Genomic DNA, 21,679 nt, shown 5'->3' with positions numbered 1-21,679 from the left:
ATTATAAGCTTTTTCAAACAGAAATGTGCATCCTGTAGCTCTAAATCCCAAAAGTTCTAGGACACTGTAAAGTCCATGGAGAATAAGAGCACCTCTTCCCAGCTGCCTACTGCACTGAGGATAGGAAACACTGTCACCACCGATAAATCCACGATAATCTAGAATTTCAATAAGCATTTCTCTACGGCTGGCCATGCTTTCCTCCTGGCTACCCCAACACCGGTCAACAGCTCCGCACCCCCCACAGCTACTTGCCCAAGCCTCCCCAGCTTCTCCTTCACCCAAATCCAGATAGCAGATATTCTGAAAGAGCTGCAAAATCTGGACCCGTACAAATCAGCTGGGCTAGACAATCTGGACCCTCTCTTTCTAAAATTATCTGCCGACATTGTTGCAACCCCTATTACTAGTCTGTTCAACCTCTTTCGTATCCTCTGAGATTCCTAAAGATTGTAAAGCTGCCTCGGTCATCCCCCTCTTCAAAGGGGGAGACACTCTAGACCCAAACTAAAAAAATGTATAAACTCTAGGCCCAAACTGTTACAGACCTATATCCATCCTGCCCTGCCTTTCTAAAGTCTTTGAAAGCCAAGTTAACAAACAGATCACTGACCATTTCGAATCCCAACGTACCTTCTCCGCTGTGCAATCCAGTTTCCGAGCTGGTCACGGGTGGCACCTCAGCCACGCTCAAGGTACTAAACGATATCATAACCGCCATCGATAAAAGACAGTACTGTGTAGCTGTCTTCATCGACCTGGCCAAGGCTTTCGACTCTGTCAATCACCGTATTCTTATCGGCAGACTCAACAGCCTTGGTTTCTCAAATGACTGCCTCACCTGGTTCACCAACTACTTCTCTGATAGAGTTCAGTGTGTTAAATCGGAGGGCCTGTTGTCCGGAACTCTGGCAGTCTCTATGGGGGTGCCACAGGTTTCAATTCTCGGGCCGACTCTTTTCTCTCTATATATCAACGCTCTTGCTGCGGGTGATTCCTTGATCCACCTCTACGCAGACGACACCATTCTGTATACACATCTAGCCCTTCTTTGGACACTGTGTTAACAAACCTCCAAACAAGCTTCAATGCTGTACAACACTCCTTCCGTGGCCTCCAACTGCTCTTAAACGCTAGTAAAACTAAATGCATGCTCTTCAACCGATCGCTGCCCGCACCCGCCCAACTAGCATCACTACTCTTGATGGTTCTGACTTAGAATATGTGGACAACTACAAATACCTAGGTGTCTGGATAGACTGTAAACTCTCCTTCCAGACTCATATTATGCATCTCCAAAATTAAATCTAGAATCGGCTTCCTATTTCACAACAAAGCCTCCTTCACTCACGCTGCCAAACATACCCTCGTAAAACTGACTATCCTACCGATCCTCGACTTCGGCGATGTAATTTACAAAATAGCCTCCAACACTCTACTCAGCAAACTGGATGCAGTCTATCACAGTGCCATTTACATTTTAGTCATTTAGCAGATGCTCTTATCCAGAGCGACTTACAGTAGTGAATGCATACATTTCATACATTTTTTTTTTTGTACTGGCCCCCCTCTACCAACTGAGCCACAGGGAAGACATGCATATCATTTCATGCATTTTTTTAATTTAATTTTATTTTTTGTACTGGCCCCCCATGGGAATCGAACCCACAACCCTGGCATTGCACACACCATGCTGGCGTTGCAAACACCATGCTCTACCAACTGAGCCACAGTTGGCACTATGCATTGGGGCAGGCAGCATTCTCCTGGCATTCGCCAAAGCCCCGTATACCACCCACCACTGCGACCTGTGTGCTCTCGTCGGCTGGCCCTCGCTACATATTCGTCGCCAGACCCACTGGCTCCAGGTCATCTATAAGTCTTTGCTAGGTAAAGCTCCACCTTATCTCAGCTCACTGGTCACCATAACAACACCCACCCGTAGCACACGCTCCAGCAGGTATATCTCACTGGTCATCCCCAAAGCCAACACATCCTTTGGCCGCCTTTCCTTCCAGTTCTCTGCTGCCAATGACTGGAACGAATTGCAAAATCACTGAAGTTGGAGACCTATATCTCTCTCACTAACTTTAAGCATCAGCTATCTGAGCAGCTTACCGATCGCAGCAGCTGTACATAGCCCATCTGTAAATAGCCCATCCAACTACCTACCTCATCCCCATATTGTTTTTATTTACTTTTTTGCTCTTTTGCACACCAGTATTTCTACTTGCACATCATCATCTGCACATTTATCACTCCAGTGTTAATTTGCTAAATTGTAATTACTTTGCTACTATGGCCTATTTATTGCCTTACCTCCTTACTCCATTTGCACACACTGTATATAGATTTTTCTATTGTGTTATTGACTGTACTTTTGTTTATCCCACGTGTAACTCTGTTGTTTTTTGTCACACTGCTTTGCTTTATCTTGGCCAGGTCGCAGTTGTAAATGAGAACTTGTTCTCAACAAGCCTACCTGGTTAAAAAAAGGTGAAATAAAAATAAATAAAGTGTTCTATGATATTGGGTTCTAATGTGCTGTCTATGTCTGTGTGTCCCAGTTAACAGTGAAGGCCCTGCAGGTGTGTCCAGACTCAGGTGTAGGTGGTCCAGAGTGTTGTTTAAGAATCAGCCTCCTCCCCCTCCGACTCAACATCGACCAGGATGCCTTGTTCTTCCTGAAGGATTTCTTCAGTAGTCTGGCTGCTGGAGTTAACCCCTACCTGCCTATGGATCCTGCAGCTGAGGGTGAGCACCATCACTGTGTTTTTTTTGTACTCTACAAAAAAGCTTTTTCCTGCTCAGGTCACATGAATCAGGAAAACAGTCATACATAGCATTAATTTGTGGTGCTCTGTATCATACACACTATATATACAAAAGTATATGAACACCCCTTCAAATGAGTGGATTCGGTTATTTCAGCCACACCTGTTGCTGACGGGTGTATAAAATCGAGCACACAGCCATGCAATCTCCATAGACAAACATTGTTAGTAAAATGGCCTTATTGAACAGTGACATTCAACGTGGCACCGTCATAGGATGCCACCTTTCCAACAAGTCAGTTCGTCACATTTCTGCCCTGCTAGAGCTGCCCCGGTCAACTGTAGGTTCTGTTATTGTGAAGTGGAAACATCTAGGAGCGACACCGGCTCAGCCACGAAGTGGTAGGCCAAACAAGCTCACAGAACATGACCGCCAAGTGCTGAAGCGTATAGCATGTAAAAATCGTCTGTCCTTGGTTGCAACACTCACTACCAAGTTCCAAAATGCCTCTGGAAGCAACGCCAGCACAATAAATGTTCATTGGGAGCTTTATTAAATGGGTTTCCATGGCCAAGCAGCTGCATACAAACCTAAGATCACCATGTGCAATGCCAAGCATCGGCTAGAGTGGTGTAAAGCTTGCTGCTATTAGACTCCTGGAGCAGTGGAAACGCGTTCTCTGGAGTGATGAATCACGTTTCATCATCTGGCAGTCCAACGGACAAATCTGGGTTTGGCGGATGCCAGGAATAATTCTACCTGCCCAAATGCATAGTGCCAACTGTAAAGTTTGGTAGAGGAGGAATAATGGTCTGGGGCTGTTTCTCATGGTTCGGGCTAGGCCCCTTAGTTCCAGTGAAGGGAAATCTTAACGCTACAGCATACAATGACATTCTCGACGATTCTGTGCTTCCCCAAACTGTTGGCACAAATGTGTGAGGCCCTTTCCTGTTTCAGCATGTTAATGTCCCTGGGCACAAAGTGAGGTCCATACAGAAATGGTTTGTCGAGCCTCCTGAGTGGCGCAGCGGTCTAAAGCACTGCAACACAGGGTTGCGGCGTCACTACAGCCTGGGGTTCGATCCCAGTATATCCTCCTCAACCACTCAATACTTTCTCCTATTTTCTTCATTTTCTCTCTCTGTCCTTTCACAGTGAAGACGGACCCTTCTCAGAAGCCCACTGAAGATGGGGTCATTGGCACGGAGACCACTTCTGGTCTGGGTCCTGACCTCACTGCTTCTGTAGAAACCACCTATAGTGAGCAGAGCTCCTCGTCCGCTGGCTCCACCTCTTCCACTGATCAGCCAATCTACTTCCGGTAATTACTAACTTAATCATCCCAAAAAGTATTTTTTTTAAAACAAGTCTATTTCGAATGTGTCAATTATTTATTCATTGTCTTTGCTTTCTAAGGGAGTTCCGTTTCACCTCTGAAGTCCCCATCTGGCTTGACTACCAGGGCAAGCATGTGGTCATTGAGCAGGTGAAAGGACAAAGGACATTTTAACTGCGATGCTTTGTCAGTGAACTCATCTCTGTGGTTATGTTATGTCACACACTTGACCTTTGCACTGTGATTGTTTCCTAGGGAACGTTTGCAGGGATTCTTATTGGTCTGGCCCAGCTGAATTGCTCTGAACTGAAGCTGAAGAGACTTTGCTGCCGACACGGGTACAACAACACTAACTCTGTGGGGTTTCTGTGGAGTCTGAAGCAAGTGTCTTTTTCTTAACGCTTTTCTCTATCTCTTCCTCCCAGACTTCTAGGTGTAGATAAGGTGATTCAGTACGCTGTCACTGAGTGGCTGACAGACATCAGAAAGAACCAGCTGCCGGGCATTCTGGGAGGTGTAGGCCCCATGCACTCTGTAGTTCAGCTGTGTAAGTACGGGAAGTGACATCACTTGTATGGTGTTCTTTGTTTCTTTGCCGTTGTCCCTTTAGTAGTTCCTGAGTTATAACCATAGTAATACAATTGTTCTCTTGCAGTATGGTTTATAGCTAGGCTACTTTCACAACCTCATTTAGTGTTGATCTCAATAGTTTTTTTTGTGTAACTTTCTCTCTGTCTAGTCCATGGAGTGAGGGACTTGTTCTGGATGCCCATAGAGCAGTACAGGCGGGATGGCCGCATTATCCGGGGTCTCCAGCGGGGAGCAGCGTCCTTCGGTACCTCCACTGCCTCTGCTGCTCTGGAGCTCAGCAACAGACTGGTGCAGGCCATACAGGTACTACTGACCTCTGACCTCTAACCACAGACTATTAGCAGGCAACAGACTGTCCGTAGGCCACACAGCAGTAGAATACCAATCATACGTGCAGCTCACATAGACATATAGGTTGAAACAATGCGTCCCATGTACTACACACCATACATGTTAATACCACTATTCTTAGTCATGTATCATAGATTGTGGCCAAAGGGTTAGGATACCTAAACCATGTAGGAAAGAACTGAAAGACTCGAAGCAACCATACAGGTAGAAGCCACTGGGACCAGTAATACAGATTCCTCCAATGCTTTGATGTGCTTCACTCTCTTACAGAGTTGTAATAATCCTGCTCTTTCTCCTCAAGGCCACAGCGGAGACGGTGTACGACATCCTGTCCCCAACGCCCCCCCTGAACCGTTACATCACAGAGGGCCGACCGCCCTCCAACCAGCCCCGCCGCGCCCACCAGCCTGCCGACCTCAGAGAGGGTGTGGCTAAGGCCTATGACACTGTCAGAGAGGTACATGTTCTACTGATAAATACATTTATTTAAATCAATCATTTTAGAATGACAATAAAAGGCCTAGCACTCTCACTAACACTCATTCTCACACATGCACACTTCTCTTCCTCACCCTCTGTTTTCTGTCTGTTTCCCAGGGTATGATGGACACAGCTCAAACGCTATGTGACGTGGCGTCTCGCGGGCATGAGCAGAAAGGTCTGCCTGGTGCTGTGGGCGGAGTCCTGCGTCAGATCCCGCCCACCGTCGTCCGTCCCTTAATAGTGGCGTCCGAGGCAGCGTCCAACCTACTGGGGGGCATGCGGAACCAGATCAAGCCAGATGCACGGAAGGAGGACTTCTTAAAATGGCGCTCCGACGAAGGCCAAGAGTGAGGATTCTGGTGGTGGCTGGGTTAAAGGTTAAGGATATGGTGGTGAAGTTATGTGGCTGAACCGATGAAGGAAGTGAATGTGTGAGTGAATTTTTAATGCAAAAAAACCTAACTACTGCGGAGTGATTGACACCCAGTATTTTATGTGGCTCCAGATGGATCGAGATACATTTTTAGTTTTCTTTCTTCAACGCAATCAAATAGAGTTCAGTTCACTCTCCTTGCAGCAGTATGTACATGATGCAGATACTCTACCTTTTATTAGTACGGAAACATATCACTGTCATTCTGGGTTGACTTCTTGTTTAGCCGTCAACGCTGACAAAGGGCATACAGGGCTCTAGTCTAGTATAAAGTCTGTAGTAGGTGGGATTAAACGTATTAATCAGTAGCTCTCCCAGCCTTCTGTTGATCAGACTATGGGCCGGTTTCCCAGATTGAGATTAAACCTATTCCTGGACTGAAAAGCACCTTGAATGGCGATCCTTAATTGAGCATGCATTTTAGGAGTAGGCTTAATCTGAGTCCGGGAACTCATTCTATTGGAGGGTCACATCCTCTATTCCTTTGAGATATGGATGGAGGAGACTGAAGAAACTATATTATAGTGGCCTTTGCTGAGATTCTTACAAAGGTTAGGAATGTCATAGTTCCTCAACTCAAAATGCAACTCTGTGATTGTTCTATCCTAGCCTGTACACATCCCCACCCCAGTGTTTGTGCCATAAGCTTTTTCAATGCTGAGTTCCCTCGCCTCTCCCCCTTTTGGTTTTAAATCAATGTCTACTTTTATTGCCTTCCTGAAAACTATACTCATCTCTCTATATGCTTACTTGTTCATATTTGACCAATGGACACAATGGCCTGGTTGTATTAACTAGATGCAGTCATGGGAGAATATGGATGATGAACTGAACAAACTAGAGAAATGTCCTTTCCTCTCTGTCAAATGGCTTTACTTGCTTTTAATGCTTGCCAGCGTTTGGTCATCAATTTGTACTTACTGTTTTGTTTCTGTCAGAGCAAGATGTCCCCCTCAGGGTCTTGAACCTTATCACAAGTTTGGTTCCTTCCTCTCAACAGAAAATTATCTTCTTCGTCTCGTTAGTTGCCTTCCCGCGTTTTTTTTTTTTTTGTATTTTTCTAATTATGTTAAACACTAGTATTAATTATCATATTAATTTTCAAAATAACAGTGTTGGTGGGATGTCTGAAGGGTTAAGACATGGGGGGAAAAAAGGGGGTTTGTGGTCAAACGTTTTACATTTTTATCTTTTGTTCAATATGTTTAAGGAATATATGTTTAGGTATGTGTGTGCATAAAATGGAGTTTGTGTGTGTGTGGGTGGGTTAGTGGTTTCTTGTGAGGGTGACCCTTTGGTTATATTGGTCACACCTCTGTGTTAGACGGCAGATCCAACCCGCTTGCTTACAGCTGCACTAGGGTCTGACAGCATACTTTTGTATATTAAGACATCTTGGAGCCGGGGGCAAGATATGGCTAGGAAAACATGCCTCAATCCAGGGATGAGAAATGTTTTGGTACTCAAAATTGTCCCATTATCCTAAGAAGTCGTTCAATCTTCTTGGTGTAACAGTTGGGATAATGGGACAATTCGGAGTACGACTCATTTCTCATCCCTGCATTGAGGTACGTATTCTGAGCCATATCTCCCGCCGGCGCCGCATTGTCTTAATTTACAGAGGAATGCTGTCTGACCCTAGTGCAACTGTAAACAAGCGGATCGGACCTGCCGGCTAACCTCTGTGTATTTACTATATCATATCTGTAAGAATGACCTGTATAATATTAAGACAATGAGTACACATATTAATACAAAAAATAAAACATGAATATAAAAAACTTAACATGGTTTTGTGCTTTTTTTTTTCTTTTCTTTTTTACAGTTGACCAAATAAATAAAAGATTGTGACATGCTGTTTTCTTAGGTCTGTCTTTATGTAGTGTTGTGGTGTCTCTCTTATCATGTGTGTTTTGTCCTATATTTTTATTTTTAATCCCAACCCCCGTCCCCGCAGGACGACCAAATAAGAATTTGTTCTTAACTGATTTGCCTAGTCAATTTATATTTGTATCTGATTTCCGGAAACCGTTTGTACTGCTAGGAACCTTTTTTTAGGAGGATCTGTGTTTGGGGGAAGCTGTTCACTGTTGCAATTTCGACATTTCCGGTCCACATGTAAACGCGTTGTTTTTAGTTTGCACGGTAAATAATTATAGTTACTGTAGATACAGTATATATTGACAAAGCTACTGGTTCTCACTTTCTTTGATTATATAAGCGACATTCATAGACTCTAAGCATGAAACTACTGACGCACAACATGTTGACATCTCACGTGAAAGGGGTAACCAAAGGATACCCTCTCCTCATCAAGGTAAGGAAGTCTGCTCAAAACTAGCGTGCAGAGTTGCGGCAACTTGCAATGTGTGAAATGCACCACTTATTTAGCTAGCTAATATGTGCTTTTTTTCATCCCCTTTGTGCGGATCCCAGGCGACGGAGGTGAAAGTGAGTGAGGTGGAGTTTAATCCCAATTTCGTGAGTCGAATGATCCCCAAATTGGAGTGGAGCGCTCTGGTTCAGGCGGCTGATGGGGTTAGTCCGTCTGTCTGACTAACCATAACACACTTGTACAAAGTCATTTCAAGCTACTGTATCCAACAGAGGTAGAATAGTTAGCTAGGCCAACAGCCTAGATGACATGTAGACTAACTATACTTGGGTCTGATACAGAAAGGCTTTACCTAAATTGTTGTTATAGTGATTGTGGTTGTATGGCAATATCACTGTCTTCGTGTATATCCTAATTCCTAACTGTGGTCTTTTCTCCAGCTGGGGCATCTCCAAGATTTACCTGCAGAACTGGTCACGGACTATGAGAATAATGAAGACTTCCTGCGTAAAGTACACAGGGTTCTGCTGGAGGTGAGGTTCACCATAAATAACCTGATGTTGTTCATTACTTAGTTCTATCTGCTACTATTTTGGTTGGTAGAAAGAAGCGTAATGCATTTATTGTGGGAATATGAGGACATCTAGTGGTCAGGTTAGGTAGTGTCCGTCATGTTCCCTCTTGGCACTTTAATTCTGCTTGATAAAAAGGGATTGTAGGTTTAACCCTATTTTCACACACACGCAGAGTAACTACAGATGATGTGACGTTTATCTGTCTCTCTGTCCAGGTGGAGGTGCTGGAAGGGTGTCTGCAGTGCCCCGAGTCTGGCCGTGAGTTCCCCATCTCTCGGGGGGTCCCCAACATGCTGCTGAACGAGGACGAGGCATAGAGGGGGGTTGGTTATACGCTAACCCCCCTCATCCACCACCCTCTCACCCCAACCGTTCATTGTATGGGACTGCTGGCATTAGAAGTGAGGGAAAACTGGACTCTTGTTTGAGTGTATAGGAAAAAATACCACACTGTTGAATTGGTTATATAGTATAGTACCTGGGGCAATGAAATGTGAACACACTGCTGCCCCATGAAAACCACAGAACGGATCTGAATGCTTCTACATTGTCCAATATCTGTGAGCTGATTTTGTTTTATTTATTTTTATAAAAATGTTTCGGTGAATTTTTTGCCGTAGAAGTACAACTCCTTGGTTTCCTTGATACCCTAAACTGCTTTCCCTTGTAATTAAGTAACACAGATAAATAAATACCGGTACACACCAACTACATAATGTAACAAAAATACATATCAATACTATATATAGTCATGAATGAAAGGTGAATTATGTCAAACTGTGATACAGTTGAAGTCGGAGGTTTACATACACTTAGGTTGGAGCCATTAAAACTCATTTTTCAACCACTCCACAAATTTCTTGTTAACGAACTATAGTTTTGCATGACACAGGTCATTTTTCCAACAATTGTTTACAGATTATTTCACTTATAATTCACTGTATCACAATTTAGTTTACATACACTAAGTTGACTGTGCCTTTAAACAGCTTGGAAAATTCCAGAAAATGTTATGGCTTTAGAAGCTTCTGATAGGCTAATTGACATCATTTGAGTCAATTGGAGGTGCACCTGTGGATGTATTCCAAGGCCTACCTTCAAACCCAGTGCCTCTTTGATTTTCTCATGATGTCAAGCAAAGGAAATCAGTCAAGAGATCAAAAAAAAAATTGTAGACCTCCACAAGTCTGGTTCATCGTCGGGAGCAATTTCCAAACACCTGAAGGTACCACGTTCATCTGTACAAACAATAGTACACAAGTATAAACACCATGGGACCACGCAGCCATCATACCGCTCAGGAAGGAGACGCGTTCTGTCTCCTAGAGATGAACGTACTTTGGTGCGAAAAGTGCAAATCAATCCCTGAACCACATTAAAGGACCTTGTGAAGATGGTGGAAGAAACAGTATATATCCACAGTAAAACGAGTCCTATATTGACATAACCTGAAAGGCCGCTCAGCAAGGAAGAAGCCACTGCTCCAAAACCGCCATAAAAAGCCAGACTACGGTTTGCAACTGCACATGGGGACAAAGATCGTACTTTTAGGAGAAATGTCCTCTTGTCTGATGAAACAAAAATAGAACTGCTTGGCCATAATGGCCATCTTTATGTTTGGAGGAAAAAGGGAGAGGGTTGCAAGCCGAAGAACACCATCCCAACCGTGAAGCACGGGGGTGGCAGCATCATGTTGTGGTGGTGCTTTGCTACAGGAGGGACTGGTGCACTTCACAAAATAGATGGCATCATGAGGTGGGAAAATATTGTGGATATATTGAAGCAACATCTCAAGACATCAGTCAGGAAGTTAAAGCTTGGTCGCAAATAGGTCTTCCAAATGGACAATGACCCCAAGGTATTGGAGTGGCCATCACAAAGCCCTGACCTCAATCCCATAGACAATTTGTGGGCAGAACTAAAAAGCATGTGCGAGCAAGTAGGCCTACAAACCTGACTCAGTTACACCAGCTCTGTCAGGAGGAATGGGCCAAAATTCACCCAACTTATTGTGGGAAGCTTGTGGAAGGCTAGCTGAAACGTTTGACCCAAGTTAAACAATTTAAAGGCAATGCTACCAAATACTAATTGAGTGTATGTAAAGTTCTGACCCACTGGGAATGTGATGAAAGAAATAAAAGCTTAAATAAATCATTCTCTCAACTATTATTCTGACATTTCACATTCTTAAAATAAAATGGTGATCCTAACTGACCTAAAATGAGATTTTTACTAGGATTAAATGTCAGGAATTGTGAAAAACTGAGTTTAAATGTATTTGGCTAAGGTGTATGTAAACTTACGACTTCAACTGTAAATCATCAAATCAAAGTGTATTGGTCACGTACACGGTTTAGCCTGTGTTTTGCGGTGCAGCAAAATGCTTATGTTACTAGCTCCTAACAATGCAGTCAAATGTCAAACAGCTAAAATATGTAGAAAAAATACAAAAAAAAGAAAGGAAAGAAATCAAGGATGGCGGGAGGAATCAAATTAATTCAATTTACAACGAATTCCATTAACAACCCAAATAGCACTCTAGCAGTATCAAAATGCAATCTACATATGTACACTGGGGGAATTTACACAACCTATACTAAGAATGATATGTACAGCAGTAGATGCACTATATATATATAAAAGTATGTGGCCACACATTCAAATTAGTTGATTTGGTTATTTCAGCCACACCTGTTGTTGACAGGTATATAAAATTGAGCACACAACCATGCAATCTCCAAAGACAAACATTGGCACCAACGTGGCACTATCATATGATGCAACCATTCCAACAAGTCAGTTTGTCAAATTTCTGCCTTGCTAGAGCTGCCCCAGTCAACTGCAAGTGCTGTTATTGTGATGTGGAAACGTCTAGGAGCAACAATGGCTCAGCTGCGAAGTAGTATGCCAAACAAGCTCACAGAACGGGATAGTCGAGTGCTGAAGCTCGTAGCGCATATAAATCGTCTGTTCTCGGTTGCAACACTAACTAGTGAGTTACCACCTGCCTCTGGAAGCAACGTCAGCACAAGAACTGTTCGTCTGTAGCTTCATGAAATGGGTTTCCATGGCCGAGCAGCCGCACACAAGCCTAAGATCACCATGTGCAATGCCAAGTGTCAGCTGGAGTGGTGTAAAGCTTGCCACCATTGGACTCTGGAGAAGTGGAAATGCGTTCTCTGGTGTGATGAATCACACTTCACCATCTGGCAGTCCAACGGACGACTCTGGGTTTGGTGGATACCAGGAGAACGCTACCTGCCCGAGTGAAACGGGAGTGACCAGTGGTTCAATGTCTCTATAACATGGGACAGCAGCGTTTGTGTGTGTGCGTGCGTGCGTGTGAGAGAGAGAGAGAGCGAGAGAGAGAGAGAACCATATCCTTGAGTTTGTTGTTGCAGGCAGGAGAACTGCTAGGAGATAGATGACGTGGCAAGCCGTGACTATATTTGGACTGAGGAAAAGTGAAAAAGCTCCAGCCAGGGATAAGTTGTTTTTGAGTAAGTATTTTTATACCCACACATTGCAATTCTACAACTAACCACTAGGCCCCTTTGATCCATTAACCCCAGGTCAGACAGTAACACTGGCTGTTGCCAAACATCCCTAGATCCACGTAGGCAAAATTTGCTCTGAGCAGCCATGGGGGTGCACCGTCTGAGGCTCTGGGGCACAGCATGATGAAACAAGAAAGTGCTTGTTCCCAAACTTCCCCTGCAGTGTTATCATTTTTAGAAAACTTGCCAGGAGAGAAAAAAGCCTGCCACAAGCCTTTGGGCTGCTTGCGTCTCTTTCTGTCTCTCTTTCTCTCTGTAGTACCTATCCCTTCTACTTACTGCAATTACAGCCTTGGAGCCGAAACTATAATAACAGTATAATGGGATGGGGAGAGAGCTACAATAAAAGCCTCCTTTGACAGATTAACAGTCCCAGGCTTCTGAACTGTAATTAACAATGAGACTGGGAAGAAGAGTAAGAGAGAGGGAAGGAGGGAGAGAGAGAGAAAGAAAGAGAGAGACAGGGTGGGACTGAATAACTGGGCTACTCATTTATTATAACTGAAAATTAAAAGATTGAAATAAATACTAGATATGGGACAAGTGGTCTACATTTATGTAGGACACACTTAGGAGACATGTCACAGTTATGGAAATAACTAGAGGGAAGACGAATGAGACCAGGATCAGTCAAATATGACAAGCCAAGGAATTAGCATACTCCATCGATCACTTTTTTGCTTTCCAATGGAGACTGGGTAACATGGACAAATCATGGACAGGTTTTAGGCCTGGCTACTGATCAAGTGGTGGTTTTGACATGTTTCAAGAGGATACTTACCTGAGGATAGAAGGGTGGCCTGTGCAAACATTTTTGTGGTGTGGAGAATTTCCCAAAATATATCTGCCAGATTTTTTTTGTGTGTGTGTGTGTGTGTGTGTGTGTGTGTGTGTGTGTGTGTGTGTGTGTGTGTGTGTATACACACACTCTGAATTGATGAGAGGGAGATATCTACATAATGACACATACCCATCACCCACTGTGTCTCTCGTTCTGTCTGTTGCTTTGTCTGTCTGTCTCTCTCCTTCACACACACACACACCTTGCATTGCACACTGAAGTTACTGTCCCACAGCTCTGGATGATTTCTTTTCTTGCCAAGGAATGAAAGAGTGGCATCAGACCTTTTTGCTGTAGTGGATCGTTTCCCCCCCTCTGATATCCACATCAGAAGAATCAAGAGGAGGATTAGATTTTTCTTAATGTTCTAAGGATGGGACTGTACCAACGCTTACCCTAAGCTCTATAATATATTTCAACTTTTCTGGAGGAGTTTTATTTTTCGGAGTACAAATATTTCTTCCATAGAGGATTTAATCATATTCTAACTTTTATGTAGTGTGAAAGAATTTGACTAGCCAAACATGCTGATTGGTTTACGTCTCAACATTTTCTCAAAATGTTTGTAAATTCATAGCCAATGACTATAATTTATTTAACCAGTGAAGTCACCCTTATAGCAGGAATCTATAGCATTCACTTCCGAGAATAAAAAATAAAAGAATACTTATGGGCAGTGATTTTCTTTCATTTGCTCAGAGGTGGCTCTCAGAGAAGAACATGAACAAACATACACTTTCCAAATTATTTGATAGAACTTTGCAATGTACGACATGGGCTGAAGTCTTAAATTTACATTACATGTTTGTCATTTAGCACTCTTAAATTGTAGTTGTATTTCTTTTTCACTATTATTTGGCAGATTTTTTTCGGGTTTTTTACGTGTTAGAAGTTTTTCAAACGTAAATTCTCTGTTAAAGTTTACACTCTGGGAGTTGCTAAAACATTCGCCAGTGCGCATTGGATTCCACACAGGTCCTCAGTGCGCATTGGACTGCACCGGACAGACACAGACTGAAAGATTCCTGAAGATTTCATATGGAGCCGAGTGAGTCCGTTCACCAATCTGACCACCGGACTATGTGGCTCACCCACCTCGCCTTGCTGCTGCTCCGGCTGGCGGTGTCCGCGGAGGGGCTCTCCACCTGCCAATCATTCAGCCTGGATGATCAGAAGTCCAAGCGCATCGAGGCCGTTCGGGGTCAGATCCTCAGCAAGCTCCGCTACCGGAGCCCACCGGAGCCCCCCGCACCGAGCCCACAGCCCGAGACTGTGCCCGCCGAGGTGATGCTGCTCTACAACAGCACTCGGGAGCTGCTGAAGGAGCGTGCGCGCCAGGCCGAGTCCGCGTGCGACCGGGAGAGCAGCGAGGAGGATTATTATGCAAAAGAGGTTCAGCGCATAGACATGCTTCCGCAGCGCACAGACATCAGTAAGTGGAGCTTTCCACAATCATAATTTCAATATATGTCGCAAATCAATCGTGGTCCCTTTTTATGTCAGTGATTTATTTAAAAAAAAAAACTTATACAGCACTATAACGCATATGCGTAATCATCTCCAACCACCAATCTGATTACAAAAAATCTTTTTTTACAGATACTTTTGAAAAACTACATGATTGCTTCTTGGATTACTTTTACATTCAGAAAGGATGTTCGCGGAAAAAAAATACATGATGACATATTTTGTTTTATCAATGACATTCAATTCAGCACTGAAAAAATGCGTTCCACCTGAGTGTCTGACCATAGGTCAGAGACCACTATGACGACACACCAAATGCTTTTGAAGGATCCCTTTTGTCTTCTTCTAATGCCTCTTAAGGGGAAAGTAATCCAAAAGTAACGAAGTAATCCGATCGTGGTACTGAGTTTGGGTAATCCAAAAATGACGTTGCTGATTACAATTTTGGACAGGTTGTAACTAACGGATTACATTTAGAAAGTAACCAACCCACCCTTGCCAAGTTGTCAACCATTTGTCAGATACCTCGATGACTTAGGATATGTGTGTGAGACGCTCAGATAGCCTATACAATATTTAGCATATACTGTAGATTCAAATCAAACTTTATTTGTCACATGCGCCGAATAAAACAAGTGTAGACCTTACCGTGAAATGCTTACTTACAAGCCCTTAACCGACAGTGCAGTTCAAGAAGAGTTTACCAAATATTTACCAATAAACTAAAGTAAAAAAATAATAAAAAGTAACAATAAAATAACAATAACGAGGGGGTACCGGTACCGAGTCAATGTGCAGGGGTGAAGATTGCATATTTATGAATGAATTGATGTCCAGTTATTAGTATTTGTAATAAGTCGTATATCTCTTACCACTCCCATAGATGCAGTGAACCCTCCAATTCCCAGCCCATATTACAGAGTGGTGGGGTTCGATGTGAGTGGTGTGGACAGGAACTCCAGCACCCTGGTCAAAGCCGAGTTCAGAATCTACAGAGCACCCAACCCCCAGGCCCGCACCTCAGAGCAGAGAGTAGAGATCTATCAGGTACTGACAACATTACACCATCACTTACCTGCACCAGGTAGACCCATCACAATACCATATACCCACTCCAGGTATCACAATACCATATACCCACTCCAGGCATCACAATACCATATACCCACTCCAGGCATCACAATACCATATACCCACTCCAGGCATCACAATACCATATACCCACTCCAGGCATCACAATACCATATACCCACTCCAGGCATCACAATACCATATACCCACTCCAGGTATCACAATACCATATACCCACTCCAGGCATCACAATACCATATACCCACTCCAGGCATCACAATACCATATACCCACTCCAGGCATCACAATACCATATACCCACTCCAGGCATCACAATACCATATACCCACTCCAGGCATCACAATACCATATACCCACTCCAGGTATCACAATACCATATACCCACTCCAGGCATCACAATACCATATACCCACTCCAGGCATCACAATACCATATACCCACTCCAGGCATCACAATACCATATACCCACTCCAGGCATCACAATACCATATACCCACTCCAGGCATCACAATACCATATACCCACTCCAGGTATCACAATACCATATACCCACTCCAGGCATCACAATACCATATACCCACTCCAGGCATCACAATACCATATACCCACTCCAGGCATCACAATACCATATACCCACTCCAGGCATCACAATACCATATACCCACTCCAGGTATCACAATACCATATACCCACTCCAGGTATCACAATACCATATACCCACTCCAGGCATCACAATACCATATACCCACTCCAGGCATCACAATACCATATACCCACTCCAGGTATCACAATACCATATACCCACTCCAGGCATCACAATACCATATACCCACTCCAGGTATCACAATACCATATACCCACTCCAGGCATCACAATACCATATACCCACTCCAGGTATCACAATACCATATACCCACTCCAGGTATCACAATACCATATACCCACTCCAGGTATCACAATACCATATACCCACTCCAGGCATCACAATACCATATACCCACTCCAGGTATCACAATACCATAGAACTGCAACTGCAATACAGTGGCGTCTGAAATTATTGACACCCTTGATAAAAATGAGCAATAATGATTGTATAAAATAAATAATACAGAGCATTATTGTATGCAAAAATGTTTTGGGGAAATTATATTATTTTATACTAATACTATTACTCAGAGAAAGAGATTTTGTTTAACAAGTAATCATTTGTTTCTCTCAAAAAGGTAGGGGTTGAAATCATTGACACCGCTCAAATTCTTATAAATAAAGTAGTCAAAAGTTTAGTATTTGATCCCTTATTCCTAGTTTGTGACTCTACAAACGTGTTGGATACATTTGCAGTTCAGTTTGGTTGTGTTTCAGATTATTTTGTGCCCAATAGAAATGAATGGTAAATAATGTAGTGTCATTTTGGAGTCACTTTTATTATAAACGCTCCCTAGTGCCAGCTGTGTACTGATGTTCAAGACCATATCTACAGAGGGTTAAAAGCTATCCTCTGGTTCTCTTTGTTTCTCCCTGTATGTCTCTGTCAGGTGATAAAGCCAGAAGAGCCAACAGGCCCCACGCAGAGATACATCGATTCCAGAACTGTTCGCCCACGGACCAAGGGGGCGTGGCTCTCTGTGGATGTCACAGACACTGTGAAGGACTGGCTGGCTCATAAGGGTACATTGACAAGCATACCACATGGCTCTATACCCCTTTATCTACTTAACACGTAACAAATGTAACAGATGTTACGTGACACCTTGAATGTTGTTAAGTTAGTGGTCATTGCACACACATTTAGAGCTATACATCTGTTTTCTCCTCTCACCATCTCTCTACCTGTGCTTTATCCTCTCATCCTCCATATCACTCTTTCAGAGAGGAACCTGGGTTTGAAGCTGGGTGTTCACTGTCCGTGCTGCACCTTCGTTCCCTCCACCAACAGCATCGTGTTCAATAAGAGTGAGCAGCTGGAGACGCGCTTCGCAGGTCTGCTTGTTCTACAACTTGTTTATGTTAAGTAACAGACACATAACACATGGCTCTTTTATTTTTTATGATTGAGCTTCTCAATTCACTAACACACAGCATTCTGGCTGACCAATGTTCCCATTACAGTATGTCTCCATGAGATCACTCCACACCAACCCTTTCTCTCTCTCCTCCTTCACCCCTCTCTTCCTCCTCCTCTTCTCAAGGCCTGGATGATGAGCTGCATCAGCAGCAGGTGTGGAAGCCGGGGGCAGGCATGGCTAAGGGCCAGGTAGAGTTTAGTACCAAGACCCCCCACCTCATCCTCACCCTGCTGCCCAGTGACAGGGTAGACAACCCGGGCAAGAAGACCCGCAAGAGGAGGGCCGCTGCAGACACCACCACCTGCTCCAGGTAGGGGAAACACTGATCCAGAAGCCAAAAACCTACATTGTTATCTACAACCATAGAATGTACTTATCAGAGCGTTCTCTTTATTTTGGTCTTTGATATACAGAATCACTACATCGTTGTTCATAGCCACATTATTGATGATTGTTGTATTGTTGTTATGAATCTATTGGAGGCTTATAGGGAGTCTGCTAGGCTTGTAGTCCTGAAACTTATTAAGTAGGATATATCCTGTGTGGATCAGAATGAAAGTGTTTTCTGTCCATCTCTCCTACCTGTTGTAGGAATTCAGGCGCGGGCTGCTGTCTGCGATCGCTCTACATCGACTTCCGCCGGGACCTGAACTGGAAGTGGATCCACGAGCCGAAGGGCTACAAGGCCAATTTCTGCTCTGGCAGCTGCCCATACCTCTGGAGCGCTGACAACCACTACAACATGGTTAGTTAACCCCCAACCACTACATGGTTAGTTAACCCCCAACCACTACAACATGGTTAGTTAACCCCCAACCACTGCAACATGGTTAGTTAACCCCCAACCACTGCAACATGGTTAGTTAACCCCCAACCACTGCAACATGGTTAGTTAACCCCCAACCACTGCAACATGGTTAGTTAACCCCCTACCACTGCAACATGGTTAGTTAACTCCCAACCACTGCAACATGGTTAGTTAACTCCCAACCACTGCAACATGGTTAGTTAACCCCCAACCACTGCAACATGGTTAGTTAACCCCCAACCACTGCAACATGGTTAGTTAACCCCCAACCACTGCAACATGGTTAGTTAACCCCCAACCACTACAACATGGTTAGTTAACCCCCAACCACTGCAACATGGTTAGTTAACCCCCAACCACTGCAACATGGTTAGTTAACCCCCAACCACTACAACATGGTTAGTTAACCCCCAACCACTACAACATGGTTAGTTAACCCCCAACCACTGCAACATGGTTAGTTAACCCCCAACCACTGCAACATGGTTAGTTAACCCCCAACCACTACAACATGGTTAGTTAACCCCCAACCACTGCAACATGGTTAGTTAACCCCCAACCACTGCAACATGGTTAGTTAACCCCCAACCACTACAACATGGTTAGTTAACCCCCAACCACTACAACATGGTTAGTTAACCCCCAACCACTACAACATGGTTAGTTAACCCCCAACCACTACAACATGGTTAGTTAACCCCCAACCACTGCAACATGGTTAGTTAACCCCCAACCACTGCAACATGGTTAGTTAACCCCCAACCACTGCAACATGGTTAGTTAACCCCCAACCACTGCAACATGGTTAGTTAACCCCCAACCACTACAACATGGTTAGTTAACCCCCAACCACTACAACATGGTTAGTTAACCCCCAACCACTACAGTGGCATAAATGTTCTATCACCTCAGTGACAGTCAGGTCTTATGGCTTTATTACCATACACTCACTTTTACAGCATGGCTATACAAGTAGCTGAAATGTCCTGTCATCTCAGCACCCTGCAGTCCGTTGGTTACACGTCCCAGTGCTCCTGCACAACCATATTGTTCAACACAGTAGTAGGGTTAGATGGAAGTACTTAAAGGGTTAGTGCGCCCAAATTGACAAAATGACCAATTAGTTTCTTTACCCTGTAAGCAGTCGTGGATATGTGGTGGTGTGACAGTGTTATATGATGTATTGTTTTATCTTTTGTTTTATGTGTAATACATTTACATTTACATTTTAGTCATTTAGCAGACGCTCTTATCCAGAGCGACTTACAGCAGTGAATGCATACATTTCATAGATTTTTTTTTTCTTCTGTGCTGGCCCCCCGTGGGAATCGAACCCACAACCCTGGTGTTGCAAACACCATGCTCTACCAACTGAGCTACAGTTGGTAATATAAGGGTCTTAATGTGTTTGGACCCCAGGAAGAGTGCTGCTGCCTTGGCAGTAGCTAAAGGGGATCCATAATAAACCCCCAGGAATACCAAATACAAATATGGAGAAGTTATGACAGCAGTCAATGCTTTGGTTTAGTTTCCCCGGTACTGTTTCCACATGCTAACGTTTTAGCATTTGTGGCACAAATCCCATTCAAGTCACGCAACCGTTATCATTTTTTGCTCATAACGTTCAAATCATCTATAAATGACTTTGTTGAGCTTCACAGTCAATTTTAGATACTTTCGCATGGTTTGGATATGATATGCAAAAAATTATCGGTCCCATGACTTGAATGGGATTTGTGCCACAAAGGGAAACAGTGCCAGGGAAACTAAACCAAAGCATGGATCGCTTTCATACCTGGTCCATAGACTGCTTACAAGGTAAGGACACCAATGTGTCATTTTGTAATTTGGTTGAACTCTCTTTAGGTAGTATTGTTGTGATATTTCATGTTCTCTCTCACACACACACACAGATCCTGCCGCTGTATAACAAGCTGAACCCTGAGGCGTCGGCATCTCCGTGCTGCGTACCTCAGGACCTGGAGCCTCTGACCATCGTTTACTTCATGGGCCGAACGCCCAAGGTAGAGCAGCTCTCCAACATGGTGGTCAGGTCCTGCAAGTGCCGCTGACGCAGGAGCCCAGCGGCGGGAGAGGGGGAAGGAGGAGGAAAAGAGCTGGACAAAACAACTACTTGTGGTCCTCAAGCAAAAAGGACAGACTGACTCTCTTTCTATATATTCAACCCTTCATTTCACTTACACATTTTACACAGTCGGAGTCTGGCACAGCTTGTTTTCTTTCAAATCTCACAAGTATGAAACTGAGAAATTGTCTTCAGCTGTGGGTCTTTTCCCCACTTTCATAAGGTCAAAAATACTGTAAATATCTTATTCATTGAATAGCTTTATTAAACTTTATTCACGTTTTCAAAATCTTATATTAAAGTGTTTTGATTGGAAATACAATGTGTGCTTGTTGCATACGATTATGTGAACTCTGCCAAGTAGCTTTAGGCAGAGATCTGTGTGCATTTACTAAAAGGAGATGATTTTGATGTGAACTGTTGATGTGAGCTAGTTTTCCTTTGGGCTGAAAGAGAGGGAGAGAAGGAGATGAAGAGAGAAAGAGGCTGAGAGAGGATAGAAGGGAAAGAGGCTGAGAGAGAGAAGAGAAAATGACAGCGCGAGAGAGGGGTGAGGAGAAGAAAGAGAAGGAGAAAGAGCGAGAAATATAGGAGAGAGGGAAAGCAAAAGAAAGAAGGATAGAGAGAGTGAGGTTGTGTCCAGGCAGTAGAGTCCTCCAGCCAGCTCTCTGCGGTAAGGGCTGAAATCTGCTGGCGTAAACAGGATGTGAAAGATTTCCAGAGAGCGACCACTCACGGAATGCCAGATTTAAACCCGTTCAGGGTTTGTGGTGAGAGGAGAGGAGGAATGAAACAGAAAGGAGGTTTTCAAAGGAGAGACATGGGCTGATAGGCCCAATTTGGAACACATCCACTTTGGACGGGGGTAGCCATTTTGTAGCCT

The 21,679-nt window shown here is 43.8% G+C and overlaps 3 protein-coding genes across 3 annotated transcripts in view; all 3 read left to right on the top strand.

Moving 5' to 3' along the window:
• atg2a (autophagy related 2A) overlaps window positions 1-7,755 on the top strand; it is a 28,525-nt gene extending 20,770 nt beyond the window's left edge. Inside the window, exons 32-39 of the mRNA XM_014198963.3 lie at window positions 2,568-2,754; window positions 3,931-4,096; window positions 4,192-4,261; window positions 4,367-4,449; window positions 4,537-4,658; window positions 4,851-5,005; window positions 5,355-5,510; window positions 5,651-7,755. Of these exons, the coding sequence (XP_014054438.2) occupies window positions 2,568-2,754; window positions 3,931-4,096; window positions 4,192-4,261; window positions 4,367-4,449; window positions 4,537-4,658; window positions 4,851-5,005; window positions 5,355-5,510; window positions 5,651-5,887 (1,176 nt within the window). The 3' untranslated portion in view covers window positions 5,888-7,755. The remainder of the gene's footprint in view (window positions 1-2,567; window positions 2,755-3,930; window positions 4,097-4,191; window positions 4,262-4,366; window positions 4,450-4,536; window positions 4,659-4,850; window positions 5,006-5,354; window positions 5,511-5,650) is intronic.
• A 318-nt stretch (window positions 7,756-8,073) lies between these two features.
• On the top strand, window positions 8,074-9,484 carry trmt112 (tRNA methyltransferase activator subunit 11-2). The gene is made up of 3 exons (NM_001141180.1): window positions 8,074-8,286; window positions 8,406-8,464; window positions 9,221-9,484. Exons 1-3 carry the CDS (start codon window positions 8,212-8,214, stop codon window positions 9,276-9,278), a joined length of 192 nt encoding a protein of 63 aa, NP_001134652.1. The 5' UTR covers window positions 8,074-8,211; the 3' UTR covers window positions 9,279-9,484.
• Window positions 9,485-13,376: 3,892 nt separating this feature from the next.
• On the top strand, window positions 13,377-21,114 carry tgfb5 (transforming growth factor, beta 5). The gene is made up of 7 exons (XM_014198968.3): window positions 13,377-14,709; window positions 15,628-15,791; window positions 17,372-17,504; window positions 17,706-17,816; window positions 18,026-18,212; window positions 18,494-18,647; window positions 20,624-21,114. The coding sequence occupies exons 1-7, from the start codon at window positions 14,316-14,318 to the stop codon at window positions 20,780-20,782; spliced, it is 1,302 nt and encodes a 433-aa protein (XP_014054443.1). The 5' UTR covers window positions 13,377-14,315; the 3' UTR covers window positions 20,783-21,114.
• The last annotated feature ends 565 nt before the right edge of the window (window positions 21,115-21,679 follow it).

Source organism: Salmo salar, chromosome 05 (assembly GCF_965601325.2).
Source record: "Salmo salar chromosome 05, fSalSal1, whole genome shotgun sequence".
NCBI lineage: Eukaryota > Metazoa > Chordata > Actinopteri > Salmoniformes > Salmonidae > Salmo > Salmo salar.
Note: the sequence above shows the minus strand (reverse complement) of the source record. Positions and strands in the feature narration are given on the sequence as shown.